Source organism: Phalangium opilio, unplaced genomic scaffold (assembly GCF_054372755.1).
Source record: "Phalangium opilio isolate 3A_F unplaced genomic scaffold, DU_Popi_V2 ptg000537l_1, whole genome shotgun sequence".
NCBI lineage: Eukaryota > Metazoa > Arthropoda > Arachnida > Opiliones > Phalangiidae > Phalangium > Phalangium opilio.
The window spans coordinates 988,149-1,006,017 of NW_028324243.1; the positions used below are offsets into that span (position 1 = coordinate 988,149).

The window sequence follows — 17,869 nt, forward strand, 5'->3', positions numbered from 1 at the left end:
CAGCTATTGTAATTGTTTACTTCCTTGGCTAAATTAATGGACTTTTGCTTTAATCTATGTTCTACGTCACTTCATGACAAGCTCTCGGCACGGGCCACCAAAGAGAATATAAGGGAGGAGTGGAAGCTCCCCCGTTCCACAAGCGTAAATAGTTATGTCTCGCCTAAATTATACTAGCGGTACGAGGGAGTTTCCGGCTCAGTCGCGCCACCTACGATACCGTTTAATGTCTCAAACGGAAATGCCTCGGTACTGCGCATTGAAGATGCGCGGTAGAAAAGCGTGACAAGATTTTCCCCTCTTTCCACTCCTCCCCTATACTCTCTTTGGGGCCACTAAACTAAGAGGACATTTCAGCTCAGCTATCGGGCGGCGCTAGAGCTAAACGGTTTTTACTAGTGTCGCCTCTAGCGGTAGTTTTTAAAAAAGCGGAACTACGTCATTTCGGTAACAAGTCGAGTGAGGCTGGAAAGCAGTATTTTTAGACTAAGTAGTATTGAGTAAAGCTTACCATCTGTCTTTTTAAGCCATAGCTGACTTTAAAAAAATCGTCTTTAAATGTTTAGAAGAAAGGTACGTATTAGGTCCAATGTTATCTACTGTAAATCCGTTCTTATACTTTTCTAGCCAGTTTACCCATTGAATGCAATATATTTGTTTAGTTTTATATTTGGCAAAGGGTATAAACCAAACTCCTTGCATATGAGGCTTAGTGCTGTAGCGACTATCGCTGTTGCAGTTAGGGAATACACAATTCTTTACGCCCATTATAAATAATAAATTTAAATTAAGAAGTAAACGTCAAAATTAAAAAGCGAGACAGGCCTAAAGCTATTATAATAGTAGCAGAAGACAGACTGGCAGAGTCAAAGTTCATGTAATTAGTCTATTGTACGGTAGATGGCGTTGCGGTACGTGTTACACGTTCCGGTTCGACCCCCTTTTTTGATCCTAACTCACATAGGTGCCCGTTTCTTTGAAGAGGCAAACCGTTCGTATAGGCAAAGCTAGAGCTGAAATGTCCTCTTAATTTAGTGGCCCGTGCTCTCGGTAACCAGTGTCAAATTTATGGAACATTTCTTAACCCTCTCTTCGAATTCACAAACTTTGTTTAAACATTTGTCATTTAACTCTTTGTGTAAATCTTAAAATTCACCTGTTACTATGCAAGATATGATTTCATTTACGTCTATTTTAATCCGTCTATAAAAAGAACTTTTGCCGTAAAATTTGTATGATGATTTTTGTATATTTATGAGTGCATATCCTGGTAAACGAATATTTTCACGCCAAGTTTAAATATTAATCATTTCCTGTTTCGTGTTAAATGAAAATCCAGCTGGAATTTAAGGAAATGATATCCTTTACATCGTTTCAATCGATGCATAATGCGTTAAACACCGAAGCATTTTAGAGTATGGTAATACTGCAGCTCATTGTGCAACTGCTATAATGCTCGTTTACCGTTCAATTCTAACGTTCTTAATTTTCTTCTCACTTGATAATTGTGTAGCTTTTTCCTTAGAAAATGAAACCGTGATTGTTCGCACTAATTTAGGCGACGTGGTTGGGAAATATATCAAAGTATCAATTTCAATGGAAGACTCGGAGCAAAATACCTACGTCAAAATATTTCAAGGGATTCCCTACGCTCAACCACCAATAGGAACATTGCGTTTCAAAGCACCCGTCGAAGTAACACCCTGGAATGGAACCTTATTAGCATTGCAGCCGAAACATTATTGCATGCAGGTACCCTTTTCTTATAATAACTACTCGTTAACCGAATCCGAATTATCTGAAGATTGTCTATATTTGACAATTTGGGTTCCGAGTGGAGATCAAAGAAATTTGGCTGTTATGGCGTACGTTTTCGGTAGCGCTTTTCGTACCGGACCACATATCGATTACAACTTTGAGAAACTTTCTGCTATGAACAACGTTATTGTAGTTCTGATGAACTATAGACTTGGCGCATTTGGTATGCTATATTTGGAGAATGAAGAATGCCCAGGCAACATGGGATTGATGGACCAAGAAATGGCTTTCAAATGGATTCAGAAAAACATTGACAAATTTGGCGGAGACCCAAGTGAAGTCACCATCGTGGGTCACAGTTCAGGATCATTGTCTGTGGAATATCATTTGCTAAACCCGAAGTCGAGACATTTGTACAAAAGGGCTATAATGATGAGCGGATTTATAACAAAAAATAGAATTATATCTTGCGCGTCCAAGACTCTAAATAACAGCTTGAAAATTGCAACCCAGGTCGGTTGTGCAAACAGGTCGCAAAACATCAAGTCGACCATGGAATGTCTGCGAAGCATAGATAGTCGAGTTTTGGCCGAAAACTCAATTAAGCATGAACTGTATCCTGTTTTGGATGAAAATTTAACCTTGGAAATGACATTAACTTTACCAAGCATGAAAGACAAGGAAGTTATTATTGGGCTCGTGTCGGACGATGGTGCTTTTAAGGTGAGAATGAAACTTTATGAAGCAAATATGTCCGCCACTAATGTGTTCAATGAAGTAGCTGAGGAATTGTTTGGTAACATTAGTGGTGATATTTCACGCTCGATCAGATACTATTACAAAGATCATTGTAACCAAATTCAGCACTTTGAAGAAGAAATTTTCGCAACCCGACTTGACACTGATGCTTCTATCATTTGTCCAGCCTATGAGCTGGCTGATATTTTAGCTAAAGCTGGGGTTAGAACTTACATCTATTACTGGACACACAGACCACTATTATCCGAATCACCAGTCTGGATTGATGCAAATCATGCAGACGAATTACAATTTTTACTCGGCAATATAAACTTCTTGAAGGGCAATGAAGAAGTACAACTTTCTAACAGATTTATGCGATACTTTGGAAACTTTGTAAAACATGGGTAAGACTAACTAACAAGGCGAAGTTTCATCCCAATAATTTTAAAATGTGCTTTAAGGGCATTTATGTTTTAAGGCTACCATAGCTGTTTATTATGCTAGTGTGGGAAGCATTCATATCAGCAGTTCCCTTATGAGCGGATCCCATAATAGCGGTCCTACCGACCGCGATTCCCCTAAAACGTAGTTACGGCAGTTCCCTGTACAGGGGTTCTCGTAAACAAGGCGTACCGATAGTCGTTTATGACGGTGTAGGTTTGGTTATTTGAACTTAAAGGGGCTAACCGGCGCTGTTGGGGGAAGTCCGCCCTTAGTTCAGCGGGAAAACACCCAGCTCTTTGGCCATAAAGAATGGCGCCACCGTCGCGGTGGGCGGGTAAGCAATATGCTAACCAACAGTTTGACCCCCCTTCACCCCAACAGCTCCGGCCAGCCCCTTTAATACATCTAAAAATAAATTCAATCAAAATTTACAACGGCCATACGAGTTTCTAAACCGGGCCCTCACGAATGAGGGGTGATCTTATTGGTTCGCTTAGAAATGCGCAGAGGCAGAATTTTAGTGTCATATTTTCTCAGATATCATGGCGGAGAAACTGTCGTTACTACGTTAGCGGTTGTCTAGGTTCTATATGACAAATTAAAAGAAACAGGCTTAAATTTTTAAAAGAAGCGTTTTAGAAGAGGAAAGGAACTAAAAAGGGACAATACAACACTCGGGTAGCAAACAGTTACCCTTGTCCCTACTCCCGTAAAAACCCGTTACTGTAAACTAAACTTAGGCTTAAGACTAGAGTGAAAAAGCAGACGAATTTTTTCGGCCAATGAAACAATGTCACCTTTGAGTTTGTATTTCTGTTCACTAGATGGCGCTAGCTTCATTTTCAATCTGCCCCTTAACGGACGTATGTATATGGCCAGCTTGTTTATTTTATTTTTAGGTCTATTAAGTCTGTCTAAACTTGGTTACTTGCATGAAAAAAGTCTAAGATGCGGCTGGGTGTTGTTATTTGAACCCCAGTAGTATTAGGGTCAATTTTGGTATCTGTCATTCCAACCCGAATAGTATTAGGTCAGGTAATGTTAGGTTAGTTTATCGTATTGTTTTACTTAATAGGTAAGGTAAAGTGTAGGGTTAAGAATTTTTCAAAACTCGCAAGCTATAAACTGCTATGTTCCAAAACAGCAGCCGCAATTTCTAAAGCAGCAGTTTATGGAATCGCGGTTCCTATTTCGGGAACTGTTCATACAAGGTACACCCGTTAGAAAAGCTATAATATATTTGTCAATCCTTTATTATTCTAATTACTTAAACACTGTTTGCGATTTAATAAAATTATTAATGTCGATGATGAAACTTTTAGAAGGCTGCTTATTGGTCACTAGGACTATATTAATGCAAGAGCAGCCTTCGATCTTATTGTGTTGTTGTACACCCTGAGTAAGTGCGAGTAGGTGACCTCAATGTGGAATCTAGATTTTTTCCGTGACTTAAAATGTCAACCCTGGCGGCAAATTGCCCTCTGTGTGGAATTGGTCAATTTAATGAAAGAAATTAGGTTTTAAAAAGCTAAATAATTGAGGGCAATCTATCTATCTATCTATATCTATATAAATCAAAGTCCTGACTGACTGACTGACTGACAGACTGACTGATAATCAACGCCCAGCCCAAACCGCTTGCCCTAGAAGGCTGAAAATTTGCAGGAACGTTACTCATACGTAGTAGGCGCGTACTAAGAAAGATTTTTCCAATCCGCCGCCATCTTAAAAAATGGCGCCCAGAAATGTAAAAAATCTTCTCTACGCAACAAAGTCCGCGCTTTTCAACCGATTTTGTAAATATTTAGTACACTGGTTTCCTTTAACCTATAGACGGGCTGAATGGTCCTTCGGGCTCGATTTGTTGCCATATTTTTAAATGGCGGCCAAAAACTTAAAAACCCTTCTTTATGGAATAATGTCCGCGCGTGAAAAGCAATAAAAAATGTCCCGACGGGCTGACGGGCAACGCCGAGTGCCTTCGCTCATAGGGTGCTACATAAATATTAGTCATCAGTAAAATCTACCCTTTCTTTATAAATTTTTGATAGAAGTTCTTATTACACGCGAGCGACGCCGCGGGTAACAGCTAGTATATTATATTAATCTTGATCTTTGTTAATTGTTAGAATTTTTTATGTACACTTTTTGTAGAGATCCAAACTTCAACCGTATCCAAACAAACACCTTCAAGAAATCAGACGAAGTTAACTTTTTGACAACAGCTCATGAGATGGGCAGAGAAACATTAGAGCCGGAACATTCATGGGAAATGTACTCTTGGAATAACGAGCGAACAATGGATGCTGTAAAAAAAGGACACCGGGTTGGTGTCTCATCTTACACGAAGTTTGACACAATAATGAACGTTTTAGAAACAATCGAGCCTTGGAATAGAGTTTCCAGAGTGAAAAATACGGGAGACATTTTAATTACGAGTGTTTCTGAGTTAGAAAAGAACTTGATACAATTCAGACATACTCGATCCACGGAAGAGGAAGATGGTAGTCCAACATTTGACGAAAATGAAGACGTTACCGAAACGATTGAAGAGTGGCCCGTGTACACATTTGAAAAGAAGGAACGAATTGAGATTGATCTTCAATACTCTCGAAAGGCTGATGGAGCCCTGCGAGAGGATCATTGCCACTTTTGGAATTACGACTTTCCACTAATTGCTGGAAAAATATGCAACTAGAAAAACAGTTACTTTAAGACTCATTCAGAATATTAAATATCTATTGCGAAGAAACCTTCATTGTTAAACTTGTGTTAAAAGAAAATAAAGGCTTGTTATTAAATACTTTAATGACATTTCGGTAGAAGCAGAAGTCCATTATTATTAACGATGGATCTCTAAAGGGTATATTGTTTGCTTTATGAAAAAATAAAAAAAGGAACGGCTCGGGTCGTTAAATAGTTTTTTTCAATAGGTTTATGAAGAGTCATAAAAAACTGAATGACCTTGACTGTTCCAAAATTCACACCCCAATCCCATCTCCTGATTCTATGCTAAAGAGGGCTCGGTTTTACACTGGAAAGGGGTGTTTTCCGGTCCCCTTAGAGATCCAGCCTTCATTTTCAGCCATATTTTTTTCTCTCTCCATAGGGCTAATTTTGGCGTACTAGTCGCACTTAAACCGGAGATCTGAGAAAAATTATCGCGAGGTGGCGAATGTGTCGCCCTTCTTCAGTATTTCTACATAAGAGAGGGGAGTCCCAAACCCTTCTTTTGGTTACTTCCTAGGCTAATTTGATGGACTTCTGGTATTAAATTGAAAGCGAATCGAAATGGTCACAATTTCAGACGCAAGAGACAAGTTTGGCATACGAACAATAAATTAGTTACAAATGAGCAAGTAAGTGTCGTCTATCATAAAATTGTAATATAACCTATTTTCAAGCAGCTCATCATTCAGTAAGTTGGTCTTAAATCGCAGTTATTTATTACTTTAATTATGAGTCATCTTCGCAAGAGGACCTAATTTCGAAACTAGTCAAGTCGCCATGATAAAATAGCAAAACATTTTCACCAAATAGGCCTAAAGCCCCTAAAGGTTTCCGACGTTACCGAGTCATTTGTGTTTCACTTAGATCGTTGGTCATGGATTTCATGACATTCCCGTAGTAAAAATTAAGCAGACGAACCAAAAAGCTCTTAACCAATCATAAGCCCCCTAACCGTAGATAACCTCTTTAATGCCAGACAAATCGGCGACGGCTACTACTATTTTCGTGCATGGGACCTCGACTCTAGAGTGGGATATAGACCGAGTGGGGTAATGAAAAGCCCCGCCCATTGACATGCGCGATAACCACTGGATGTTTTACTTCCAACAGCAACACGTAGATGGCAGGAAAATCTTCTATTTGGCGCGAAATTAAAATACTTAGTTTTAGGTCATTGGTGTTGCTATATGTTAGTTCAAATCTTTTAAAAAAGGTGAATATTTGTGTTATTATATAGATTTTAAAATATATTTTCCACCACGTTTTAAACACAACGTACACATTGTTTATTACTCAACCGTAAAGGATTTACATGGATTATTTTTAATTCCGACGTTGGGAAAAGTGGTTTAAATTATTGGTAGACCAAGCGATGATGCCTTAATTGTAAAATACCTGCACTTGCGTCTTTGCAAGGTCATGTCTTGTTTTTAGCTAGGTTTGCTTATATAATCTGTCGATTCCCTCTTGACGGTTAGCATAAAGAATCAGTCTAGGGTAGGTTGGTTTGATTGAAGTACGCAAGGGTTCAAATGTTAAATGATCACTTTTATTTAAGCAATAGCAAAAAATATAAACTTCGCGACTTTGATCCAGCGGTTCGACTTCTGCTGGCACCCAGGGTTTACGGACCCGACCAGAAATATATTACCTTACACGAGGTTCACTTCTCCCTACCTCGCGCCAGCCATCATCTATGAAGTATTTTTAGAGGCAAGAAACGGTACCGTTCCTCACGAACAGCGAGGCAGAGAGGTGACAATAAAAACACTAGCGTCGCGTAATGAGAAAAATGTGCGTAAAACCGGTTTTCTTACAATCGTATCATGGTTGTATCTTATGCAGCGGCTTCTCACTTGCGCGAAATACACTTGAATTCCGCCGTTTCTAGGAAACGTCAGATTATCTTGGCAGTGGCCATTTATCACAGTTCTCTCTCGAGAGGAAAAATGTTTCTCTTTGCGACTAGCGCGCGTCGGGAGGCGGAAAAAATTCACGCCTCTTCATTCTTGCAAAAAATATTTTCGGGTTTTCTCTTCATAGATGATGTCCACGGTACTAACCATTATTGAAGTGAACTTCGTGTAAGGTAATATATTTCTGACCCTACGCATTATTCGCTCGTACTGGGCCGCGATTCGTTCCGCTCCCAAACTACGTCTCTCTTTTTCGTAACTGTCTCTGTCCGTCTTTTTATATATTGGCATCTTCAAGTGGTTTCTTCACCGCTACTTAGGAGAATGATAATAAACTTTAATGGAGAGAATTTGGAAATATTAAACGTTGCTAAATTGAACAAACATAATTCATAAATTTAATTTTAATTATAAGAGGAAGAGATCCAAGAGATTTAATGTTTTTATTGTAATAACGTATATAAAGAATAGTAATAACGTATATAAAGAATTAATATCTTAACATTCCATATTTTAAGCGTGACAATTCGGAGAAAAATAATAATTGAAACAAAGTGGCTATTGGAAAACTATTATTCATTCATTGATAGAACAAGGCATTACCTAGCAAAGACGGAAGGGCCGGTATTTTCCTACTAAGCAGGGTTCGTACGAAATTTTTATATCGAAAATCTCTGACTTTTCGACCTTATCCCTGATCAAATTATGCCAATAGCCCTGACCAGTTTAAAGTGTTTATCAGAGCCCCCTTTATCACACCTAACCCATATTTAGCGTTGCTCAAAGCATGGATTGATATACCCAACTAAATACCTGACATATCCCTGTCATTTTAGGAAAAATCTTTTAAATCCCTGACTTTTTCTTCTATTTTCAATATCACTGACTTATCCAGGTTATCCAGGTATGAATCCTCCATGTGTGAAAACTATCTATAGTCCAAGCAAAAGCTACCCAGATTGATAAGATCTTCGTCCCTTACTCCCAAATAATCTTTGAAATGGTATTGTGAATAGTTTTAACTAAAGAATATTTTAGACACCCTACTCAGTCTTTATAGTAGTTCCCTAATTTATGTACCTGGTAAATCGGTTCTTAAGGCGGAAGGATCTGAAGGAGCCGCGTTATCGAATTATGTTCCTCCGCGTAAAGGGTGATTCTTTCCTAGGAGCCTAGAGAATATCGTGTAGCTTCCCCAGACACATGTTACGCACTTCATGGGATTGGCAATGATGATAAGTCATCTGTGGTACAGAGCCTCTCCCAGTTTATCTTGCGCACGCCCCAACCCTTTAGTAGGCGATTGTTGAGTGCTGCCGCGTAGCGACATAGTATTTGTATCAGAACTAGCTTCTATCTATAAGACAGAGGGGCGACCCTTACGATTTCGTACTGTACGACCCTACCTAACCGCCGAGGTTGCTGAGACGACTTCGGTGCTGTGGGAGGGGTTTGGTATGGGGGTTACCACTCCATCCCTCTCTCCTTTAAGCTCAAAAGACAAGTTAAAACGTTTTCTAAAGACAGCCGGATAAGGCAAGACTTTCGTTTTGCTTCCCCCCTCCTCTCCATCACGTCAATAACGACTTTTAAAAATAATAAATTAAACGATTCCCCGAGTTTTTTTATGATTTGTTTTTCGTGATTGAATAAATCCTTGTTTTAACGTGAATTTTCAATCATGGAGAGATTTTATGATAACCTCTCGCGTGTCATACAAGGAGTACACAAAAGGGAAGGCCTTCACGGTGGTGGTGTCTCGTTTAATTTATTACCAGAGTGAGACTGGTTAAGTCTAATGGGATAGATCCCACTAAGACATAGAAACTTAATGGTAGATTATCAATTTATGTTATAAAAGGAACGTAACAACAACAAAAAATACGACGCTCAAGTTTGCTGTTCTTTGCTATTCTCGACATTTCCGTCAGCTATGTTTCAAAACACATCAAGTCACAAGGCAATACTATTATCTTCCCTTAGTAACAATTAATTGATTAAAACTCTTTTCACTTGGGTTACGCCTTTGCCATTTATCTGACAGTGATAAGCTGTACATCTACCCTGCCTATTGTAGTTTAATCCAACTTTTATCAATTTTTCAGCTATTTTAAAGGTATTTTTTACTATACGTCAGGTGAGATTATATTGCACAAAGGTTAGAAATTTTCCAAGTAGATAAGACATTTCAAGATTAAACTAGTGCGGTTAAAATCATCCAGTTAGTTCCGCACAAAGAATATTTGGTTAAACTAGTTAAAATTAGTTTAATTGGATTAAAAATTGTGTAGTTATAGATCGTTTAGTCGAAATCGTGCAAAGATAGTTAGAAATTACCATAAAGTACATTTAGTCTTATTTGAACGCTTGATTCTGAAGGTATTTCGTGCCAAGGCTTAGCCAGTTTTTTCCTATATCAAAAGAATGTTTTACTTTAAATTTTTAAACATTTTCTAGGATCTTAACCAATAGAATTTTGATTCCATTGTGACGGATGAAGAATTTGGATTGAAAAGCCCCATGTGACGTGAGTAGTTTCAATTCTTTTCAGATTCATTCTTACATTTTACTTTTAGTTTTGTTTCCAATGAATTTGCATAATTTTTGTAGTGTAAAATTATTACTGAAGCTCGCTCTGCTAAGAATTCGAGTTTTTGGTAGAAACTAAATTTCTCCGATGGCAGGTAGGATATTTTAAAAAAGCTCAGATAGTATTACCATGGTCCTTCAAGCTAGATGGTCGTATTGCAAAAGTGTTAGCCACAGCGGTGGGAGTTGAAAGTTTTCTTCACTAAGAATTTAAGTAGATATCTAGAATTGCTGAATAGGTTAATTATTTATAATCATATTATAAGTTTTACTGTTTGTGTTTATTTTTAATACATTTCGTTTAATATTTCACTTTGTAATCCTCGGAAACCTCATTTTAACTAGAAATAGTATTTAGTGTTGGTACCCTGGTAATCGTAAAGGGACTTACTTCGCAATACATGTATATAGGGCCGAGTCAGTATGTGGAATTTTTCTAGAGGTGCAGGCCCGTAGCCACGAGGAGGGGGCACCAGGGGGCAATGCCCCCTCACATAAGACTTCGATTTGCTCCTAAATGCCCCTCAAAATTTTCCAATGCCTCCTTATTACATTAAATTTGCCCCCTGTAATGAATATTTTCATTTTGGTACACAAATATTAAAACTATTTATTATGTCAGGAATGTATGGAAGGGTTGGAATGGCTAAGGTCAAATCCTAATCGGCGTGAAATGATCTTGGAAACAACTGGCGTGGCTGAATTTACACTAGTGACGTCATAGCCTGACGTAAAAATCGTATTTACCACTAAAATTATTTTCATTCATTCATTGGCTGCCAAAAAAACTTGTTTGCTATAATTCTCCACCCTCTAGCCTAGGCTGAGAGAATCGAATATGAACGCGAACGGCGGCGAATCTGCGCACTTAACTTTAAAAAAATCTAAAAAGTCACATCATGATATTTTTCGCCTTCGGTAGACAGCTAAACAGACGTAGGGGGAGGGGCTACACTTCTCAAAAAAAGGACTGGCCTTATGTTTCCACCATTAAGGGTACAACGAGAGCCCCCTTAGCCATTCCAGCCCCTCCATACATTCCTGATTATGTATATTAACATATTTTAGACTTTATTGTCTATACCTGTGTATATCCCTGATTCACTTGTATGTTTTAACTTCACTTTTGATATGTATCGCTGGTTTTGTCATCTTGGACCAAAATATTATAATGTCGAGTAATACAGACTAACATTTGGAGCCTCAACAGCGACTTGCGAAGTTGCGAGGCAAGCTTTTCCTGCCTTACTCGCGGATTTTCACTTTAACGACTAGCTATGACACATGAAAGAAAGTGAAACTTAACTTTGCTAGCCTACGAAAAAGATCTGACTAGAAATTTAGATTTATAATTGTTTATTTACAATTTATTCTTTTAAAGTTTGATTTTCAAATGTTAAATGAGTGTGAATAATGAAATACATGCGGAAATATTGTTTGACAACTTTGATATTTATGTTATTCTATAAAAAATATCCATTTGCCATGCCCCCTCACAGAAAGATACTGCCCCCTCGCCGTAACGTTTCTGGCTACGGGCCTGTAGAGGTGTTCATTTCACTTTAGCCATGTATAATCACTCATTAATTAAAATGCAAATTAGCCTAAAATTGCTTCTATTTACCAAAGACTATTCTATCAAAAAATTTCACTCACTGTTTTATCAAAAATTGCGCTATTAAATCCCTTGGCGGCCTAGCTATTATGCAGAGCCATGAACGAAAATTAAGGGTCTTCCGCGTGGAGCAGCATTATGCTTGGTTTTCACTGGGAGTTTTTGGTTGCGAAAAACGCTTGGAAATCGCCCAATGAAAACCCAGTGTTAAGCATCGTAAATAGATAAGGTTTGGTACAGTTGTTTTGAAAAAGTGAGAGAAGCACAACCATTTTGCCTTGCACGAGAGCTTCTTATGCAGATTTCCTCTGCTATGTCCATCTAGATTAAAAGACCATGGTAATATATTAAAATGATAGAGTATTAAACCCGGTTTTCAAATACACTTCGGATTTAGACGCGGGAGTTCCCATATCACCATACTGCGACAAATTAACGTTTGACTCTGGCTTAGAATTAAGGAACAAAGAGCCGAAGGATAAAAATGACTGTAGGCCAATGCACCTCGCCGCTGATCAGGGCCACGTTGAAGTCGTGAAATTGTTACTAGAACGCGACGCTAATTACGAGTTAAAGGATAACGATGATCAAAACCCCATGCACCTCGCCGCTGAGAATGGACATGTTGAAGTCGTGAAAATGTTACTAGAACGTGGCGCTAATTGCGAGCCGAAGGATAAAAATGACTGTACGCCAATGCACCTGGCCGCTGATCAGGGCCACGTTGAAGTCGTGAAATTGTTACTAGAACGCTGCGCTAATTGCGAGCCGAAGGATAAAAATGACTGTACGCCAATGCACCTCGCCGCTGATCAGGGCCACGTTGAAGTCGTGAAATTGTTACTAGAACGCGACGCTAATTACGAGTTAAAGGATAACGATGATCAAAACCCCATGCACCTCGCCGCTGAGAATGGACATGTTGAAGTCGTGAAAATGTTACTAGAACGTGGCGCTAATTGCGAGCCGAAGGATAAAAATGACTGTACGCCAATGCACCTGGCCGCTGATCAGGGCCACGTTGAAGTCGTGAAATTGTTACTAGAACGCTGCGCTAATTGCGAGCCGAAGGATAAAAATGACTGTACGCCAATGCACCTCGCCGCTGATCAGGGCCACGTTGAAGTCGTGAAATTGTTACTAGAACGCGACGCTAATTACGAGTTAAAGGATAAGAATGATCGAATGCCAATGCACCTCGCCGCTGAGAATGGACATGTTGAAGTCGTGAAATTGTTACTAGAAAGCGGTGCTAATTTCGAGTTAAAGGATGAGGACGATCAAACACCAGTGCACCTCGCCGCTTTGAATGGACAAATTGAAGTCGTGAAATTGTTACTAGAAAGCGGTGCTAATTACGAGTTAAAGGATAAGAATGATCTAACGCCAATGCACCTCGCCGCTTGGAAAGGACAAATTGAAGTCGTGAAATTGTTACTAGAAAGCGGTGCTAATTACGAGTTAAAGGATAAGAATGATCTAACGCCAATGCAGCTCGCCGCTTTGAATGGACAAATTGAAGTCGTGAAAATGTTACTAGAACGCGGCGCTAATTGCGAGCCGAAGGATAAAAATGACTGTACGCCAATGCACCTCGCCGCTGATCAGGGCCACGTTGAAGTCGTGAAATTGTTACTAGAACGCGACTCTAATTACGAGTTAAAGAATAAGAATGATCGAATGCCAATGCACCTCGCCGCTAAGAATGGACATGTTGAAGTCGTGAAAATGTTACTAGAACGTGGCGCTAATTGCGAGCCGAAGGATAAAAATGACTGTACGCCAATGCACCTCGCCGCTGATCAGGGCCACGTTGAAGCCGTGAAATTGTTACTAGAACGCGACTCTAATTACGAGTTAAAGGATAAGAATGATCGAATGCCAATGCACCTCGCCGCTAAGAATGGACATGTTGAAGTCGTGAAAATGTTACTAGAACGTGGCGCTAATTTCGAACCGAAGGATAAAAATGACTGTACGCCAATGCACCTCGCCGCTGAGAATGGACATGTTGAAGTCGTGAAATTGTTACTTGAACGCGGCGCTAATTACGATTCAAAGGATAAAAATGACTGTACGCCAATGCACCTCGCCGCTGATCAGGGCCACGTTGAAGTCGTGAAATTGTTACTAGAACGCCACGCTAATTACGAGTTAAAGGATAACGATGATCAAAACCCCATGCACCTCGCCGCTGAGAATGGACATGTAGAAGTCGTGAAAATGTTACTAGAAGGTGGCGCTAACTGCGAGCCGAAGGATAAAAATGATTGTACGCCAATGCACCTCGCCGCTGAGAATGGACATGTTGAAGTAGTGAAATTGTTACTAGAACGCGGCGCTAATTACGAGCTTAAGGATAAAAAGGATAGTTCATCAATGCACTTTGCCGCTTTTAATGGACATGTTGAAGTCGTGAAATTGTTACTAGAACATGGCGCTAATTGCGAGCCGAAGGATAAAAATAACTGTACGCCAATGCACCTCGCCGCTGATCAGGGCCAAGTTGAAGTCGTGAAATTGTTACTAGAACGCGACGCTAATTACAAGTTAAAGGATAACGATGATCAAAACCCCATGCACATCGCCGCTGAGAATGGACATGTTGAAGTCGTGAAAATGTTACTAGAACGTGGCGCTAATTGCGAGCCGAAGGATAAAAATGACTGTACGCCAATGCACCTCGCCGCTGAGAATGGACATGTTGAAGTCGTGAAAATGTTACTAGAACGTGGCGCTAATTGCAAGCCGAAGGATAAAAATGACTGTACGCCAATGCACCTCGCCGCTGAGAATGGACATGTTGAAGTCGTGAAATTGTTACTAGAACGCGGCGCTAATTACGATTCAAAGGATAAAAAGGATAGTACATCAATGCACTTTGCCGCTTTTAATGGACATGTTGAAGTCGTGAAATTGTTACTAGAACGCGACGCTAATTACGAGTTAATGGATGACGATGATCAAACCCCAATGCACCTCGCCGCTGATCAGGGCCACGTTGAAGTCGTGAAATTGTTACTAGAACGCGGCGCTAATTACGAGTTAAAGGATAACGATGATCAAAACCCCATGCGCCTCGCCGCTGAGAATGGACATGTTGAAGTCGTGAAATTGTTACTAGAACGCGGCGCTAATTACGAGTTTAAGGATAACGATGATCAAACCCCAATGCACCCCGCCGCTTATGGGGGCCACGTTGAAGTCGTGAAATTGTTACTAGAACGCGGCGCTAATTACGATTCAAAGGATAAAAATGACTGTACGCCAATGCACCTCGCCGCTGATCAGGGCCACGTTGAAGTCGTGAAATTGTTACTAGAACGCGACGCTAATTACGAGTTAAAGGATAACGATGATCAAAACCCCATGCACCTCGCCGCTGAGAATGGACATGTTGAAGTCGTGAAAATGTTACTAGAAGGTGGCGCTAACTGCGAGCCGAAGGATAAAAATGACTGTACGCCAGTGCACCTCGCCGCTGAGAATGGACATGTTGAAGTCGTGAAATTGTTACTGGAACGTGGCGCTAATTACGAGTTTAAGGATAAAAAGGATAGTACATCCATGCACTTTGCCGCTTTTAATGGACATGTTGAAGTCGTGAAATTGTTACTAGAACATGGCGCTAATTGCGAGCCGAAGGATAAAAATAACTGTACGCCAATGCACCTCGCCGCTGATCAGGGCCAAGTTGAAGTCGTGAAATTGTTACTAGAACGCGACGCTAATTACGAGTTAAAGGATAGCGATGATCAAACCCCAATGCACCTCGCCGCTGATCAGGGCCACGTGGAAGTCGTGAAATTGTTACTACAACGCGGAGCTAATTATGAGTTAAAGGATTACGATTATCAAACCCCAATGCACCTCGCCGCTTATGGGGGCCACGTTGAAATCGTGAAATTGTTACTAGAACGCGGCGCTAATTACGATTCAAAGGATAAAAATGACTGTACGCCAATGCACCTCGCCGCTTATGTGGGCCATGTGGAAGTCGGGAAATTGTTACTACAACGCGGAGCTAATTATGAGTTAAAGGATAACGATGATCAAACCCCAATGCACCTCGCCGCTGATCAGGGCCACGTGGAAGTCGTGAAATTGTTACTACAACGCGGAGCTAATTATGAGTTAAAGGATAACGATGATCAAACCCCAATGCACCTCGTCGCTCATCAGGGCCACGTTGAAGTCGTGAAATTGTTACTAGAACGCGGCGTTAATTACGATTCAAAGGATAAAAATGACTGTACGCCAATGCACCTCGCCGCTGAGAATGGTCACGTTGAAGTCGTGAAATTGTTACTGGAACACGGCGCTAATCACGACTTAAGGAATATAGATGGTGAAACACCAGTGTTTCTTGCAGCTAAAAAAGGCCACGTTGATATCGTTAAAATTATACAAGAACAAATCGCTACCCATTTTAAGAAATTTGCATCGAAGTTGTTGATGGTTGACTAAAATAGAATAATAAGAGTCAAAAGTTGAAACCAATTGTATTAACAAAGTTAATTATTTAGAAGAATTGCAAAAATTCTTTCCCTTCCAAATTTGAAGTGATTCTCTCGTGTTTACTCTTAAATAATTGCCAACTATTTTATAGATTGCTGGTTTTTAAACTTTAACTAAACAGCCATTAATGTGTTGAAAACTAGCTTTGGTGCATATCCGATATGGTTTTATTTTAGTTAATCTAAATCGGAAATTAAGCTATGATTGTCCCGTGTATGATTTATAAACGGAGAAATATATTTCAAAACGACTAAAGTAATAATTTAAATTGAGTTAAAATTAAGTTTATTTTTTTCCAATTTATCGTTTCATATGACCAGAAGTAAGATAAGGGACCAGACGTATCGAGGTAACCGAAATCTTCACTTTGCGAAAGTGAATATTCTTGATAACACGCCAACGATTGGCCCTCTGGTAGCGGTTTCTGAATTTTCCCTCCAAAACGTGAGACGCTACGGGCGGTAGAGGGCCGAACTAGATTCAAGCACCCGCGTCTGTGTTCCGCGGCTTTAGGTTGAGGGGAAGGGGGTAGGATTTGTTTTGGAACTAGACCAATTTTTTTCTCTCTAGTGTAGGCGCCATGGAAGTGGCATAAAATCCTCAAACTTGTTCACTAGTGCCAGGATCTATTACCATTGCTAGAGCTCTTTACTTCCAGTCCCTTGTCCTACTTCTGTTATGACAGATGTTTGTGTATTTGATATCCTATTTTCTTTTAAATTTTATGAATATTTTCGTTATCCTCGCATGGAACCGAATTCCCATTCAACCGAAATACGTCAAGTATTTTCCAAGCTAGCGGAATAACGGTTTTTTAATCAATGAAATTTTGTAATAATCCCGTTGATCCGAAAATATAATAATTATTTTCGAATCAATGGGATATATTTACTAATTACATTGATGTGATACGAACGATAGTGCTGTTCTCCTGTTTATTAAAGCCTGTATGATGTTCTTCCTTTTGAGCATGATCAATGTTTGAGGTGACTCCAGAAGGGAATAAGAGAGAAGGGAGACATTAGAGCCTACTTTGGTAACGAGAGTCCGACCAACCTCAAGAAAACCGCGAAAACTTTGCGCAAGTACACAGCTTTTAATCAATTTACTGCAAATATAGTTCTTTAAGTTCTCCGCGGTATCAGGCGGCCTATTTGTCTTGGGGCTGTCGATGTTTCGTTCTTGTGTAATTATAACCTCAAGTATGTATTTTATTGAAACTAATTTTTATTTTTTAATATTAATTCAGAATAATTAGTTTTCATCTATTTATTACCTTCAAATTATCTGATTTTGGTATGTTCTCATTTCCCGTGTATCTAAATTAATTGCACAGCTGGATTTCGTTTATCAACATGAAATTCGGCCATTTTTATCTCCTTCAATGTAAGTCAACCGAGACGTCACCTTCTTATGTGACGTCACAGCTAAGCCAGAAGTTAGATAGCCAATCAGTGAAGGGTAGTTGATTTGAGGTTAGTAAGACTGTTGTTACGAGTGTAAAGCATTAAGGAGATATAAAGTGTGTCCCTTCTCTCTTATTCCCTTCTGGTGACAC

The 17,869-nt window shown here is 39.7% G+C and overlaps 3 protein-coding genes across 3 annotated transcripts; all 3 read left to right on the plus strand.

Annotated features, from left to right (window-relative positions):
* Positions 1-900: 900 nt before the first annotated feature.
* LOC149588699 (cholinesterase-like) lies at positions 901-2,188 on the plus strand. Its single transcript, XM_089862082.1, has 3 exons — positions 901-991; positions 1,514-2,116; positions 2,181-2,188. The coding sequence occupies exons 1-3, from the start codon at positions 901-903 to the stop codon at positions 2,186-2,188; spliced, it is 702 nt and encodes a 233-aa protein (XP_089718208.1).
* Positions 2,129-5,714, plus strand: LOC149588700 (acetylcholinesterase-like). The gene is made up of 2 exons (XM_089862325.1): positions 2,129-2,903; positions 5,098-5,714. The coding sequence occupies exons 1-2, from the start codon at positions 2,188-2,190 to the stop codon at positions 5,639-5,641; spliced, it is 1,260 nt and encodes a 419-aa protein (XP_089718451.1). The 5' UTR covers positions 2,129-2,187; the 3' UTR covers positions 5,642-5,714.
* Positions 5,715-10,061: 4,347 nt separating this feature from the next.
* On the plus strand, positions 10,062-16,374 carry LOC149588701 (uncharacterized). The gene is made up of 5 exons (XM_089862083.1): positions 10,062-10,116; positions 10,200-10,273; positions 12,191-14,802; positions 14,845-15,099; positions 15,142-16,374. The coding sequence occupies exons 2-5, from the start codon at positions 10,267-10,269 to the stop codon at positions 16,258-16,260; spliced, it is 3,993 nt and encodes a 1,330-aa protein (XP_089718209.1). The 5' UTR covers positions 10,062-10,116; positions 10,200-10,266; the 3' UTR covers positions 16,261-16,374.
* The last annotated feature ends 1,495 nt before the right edge of the window (positions 16,375-17,869 follow it).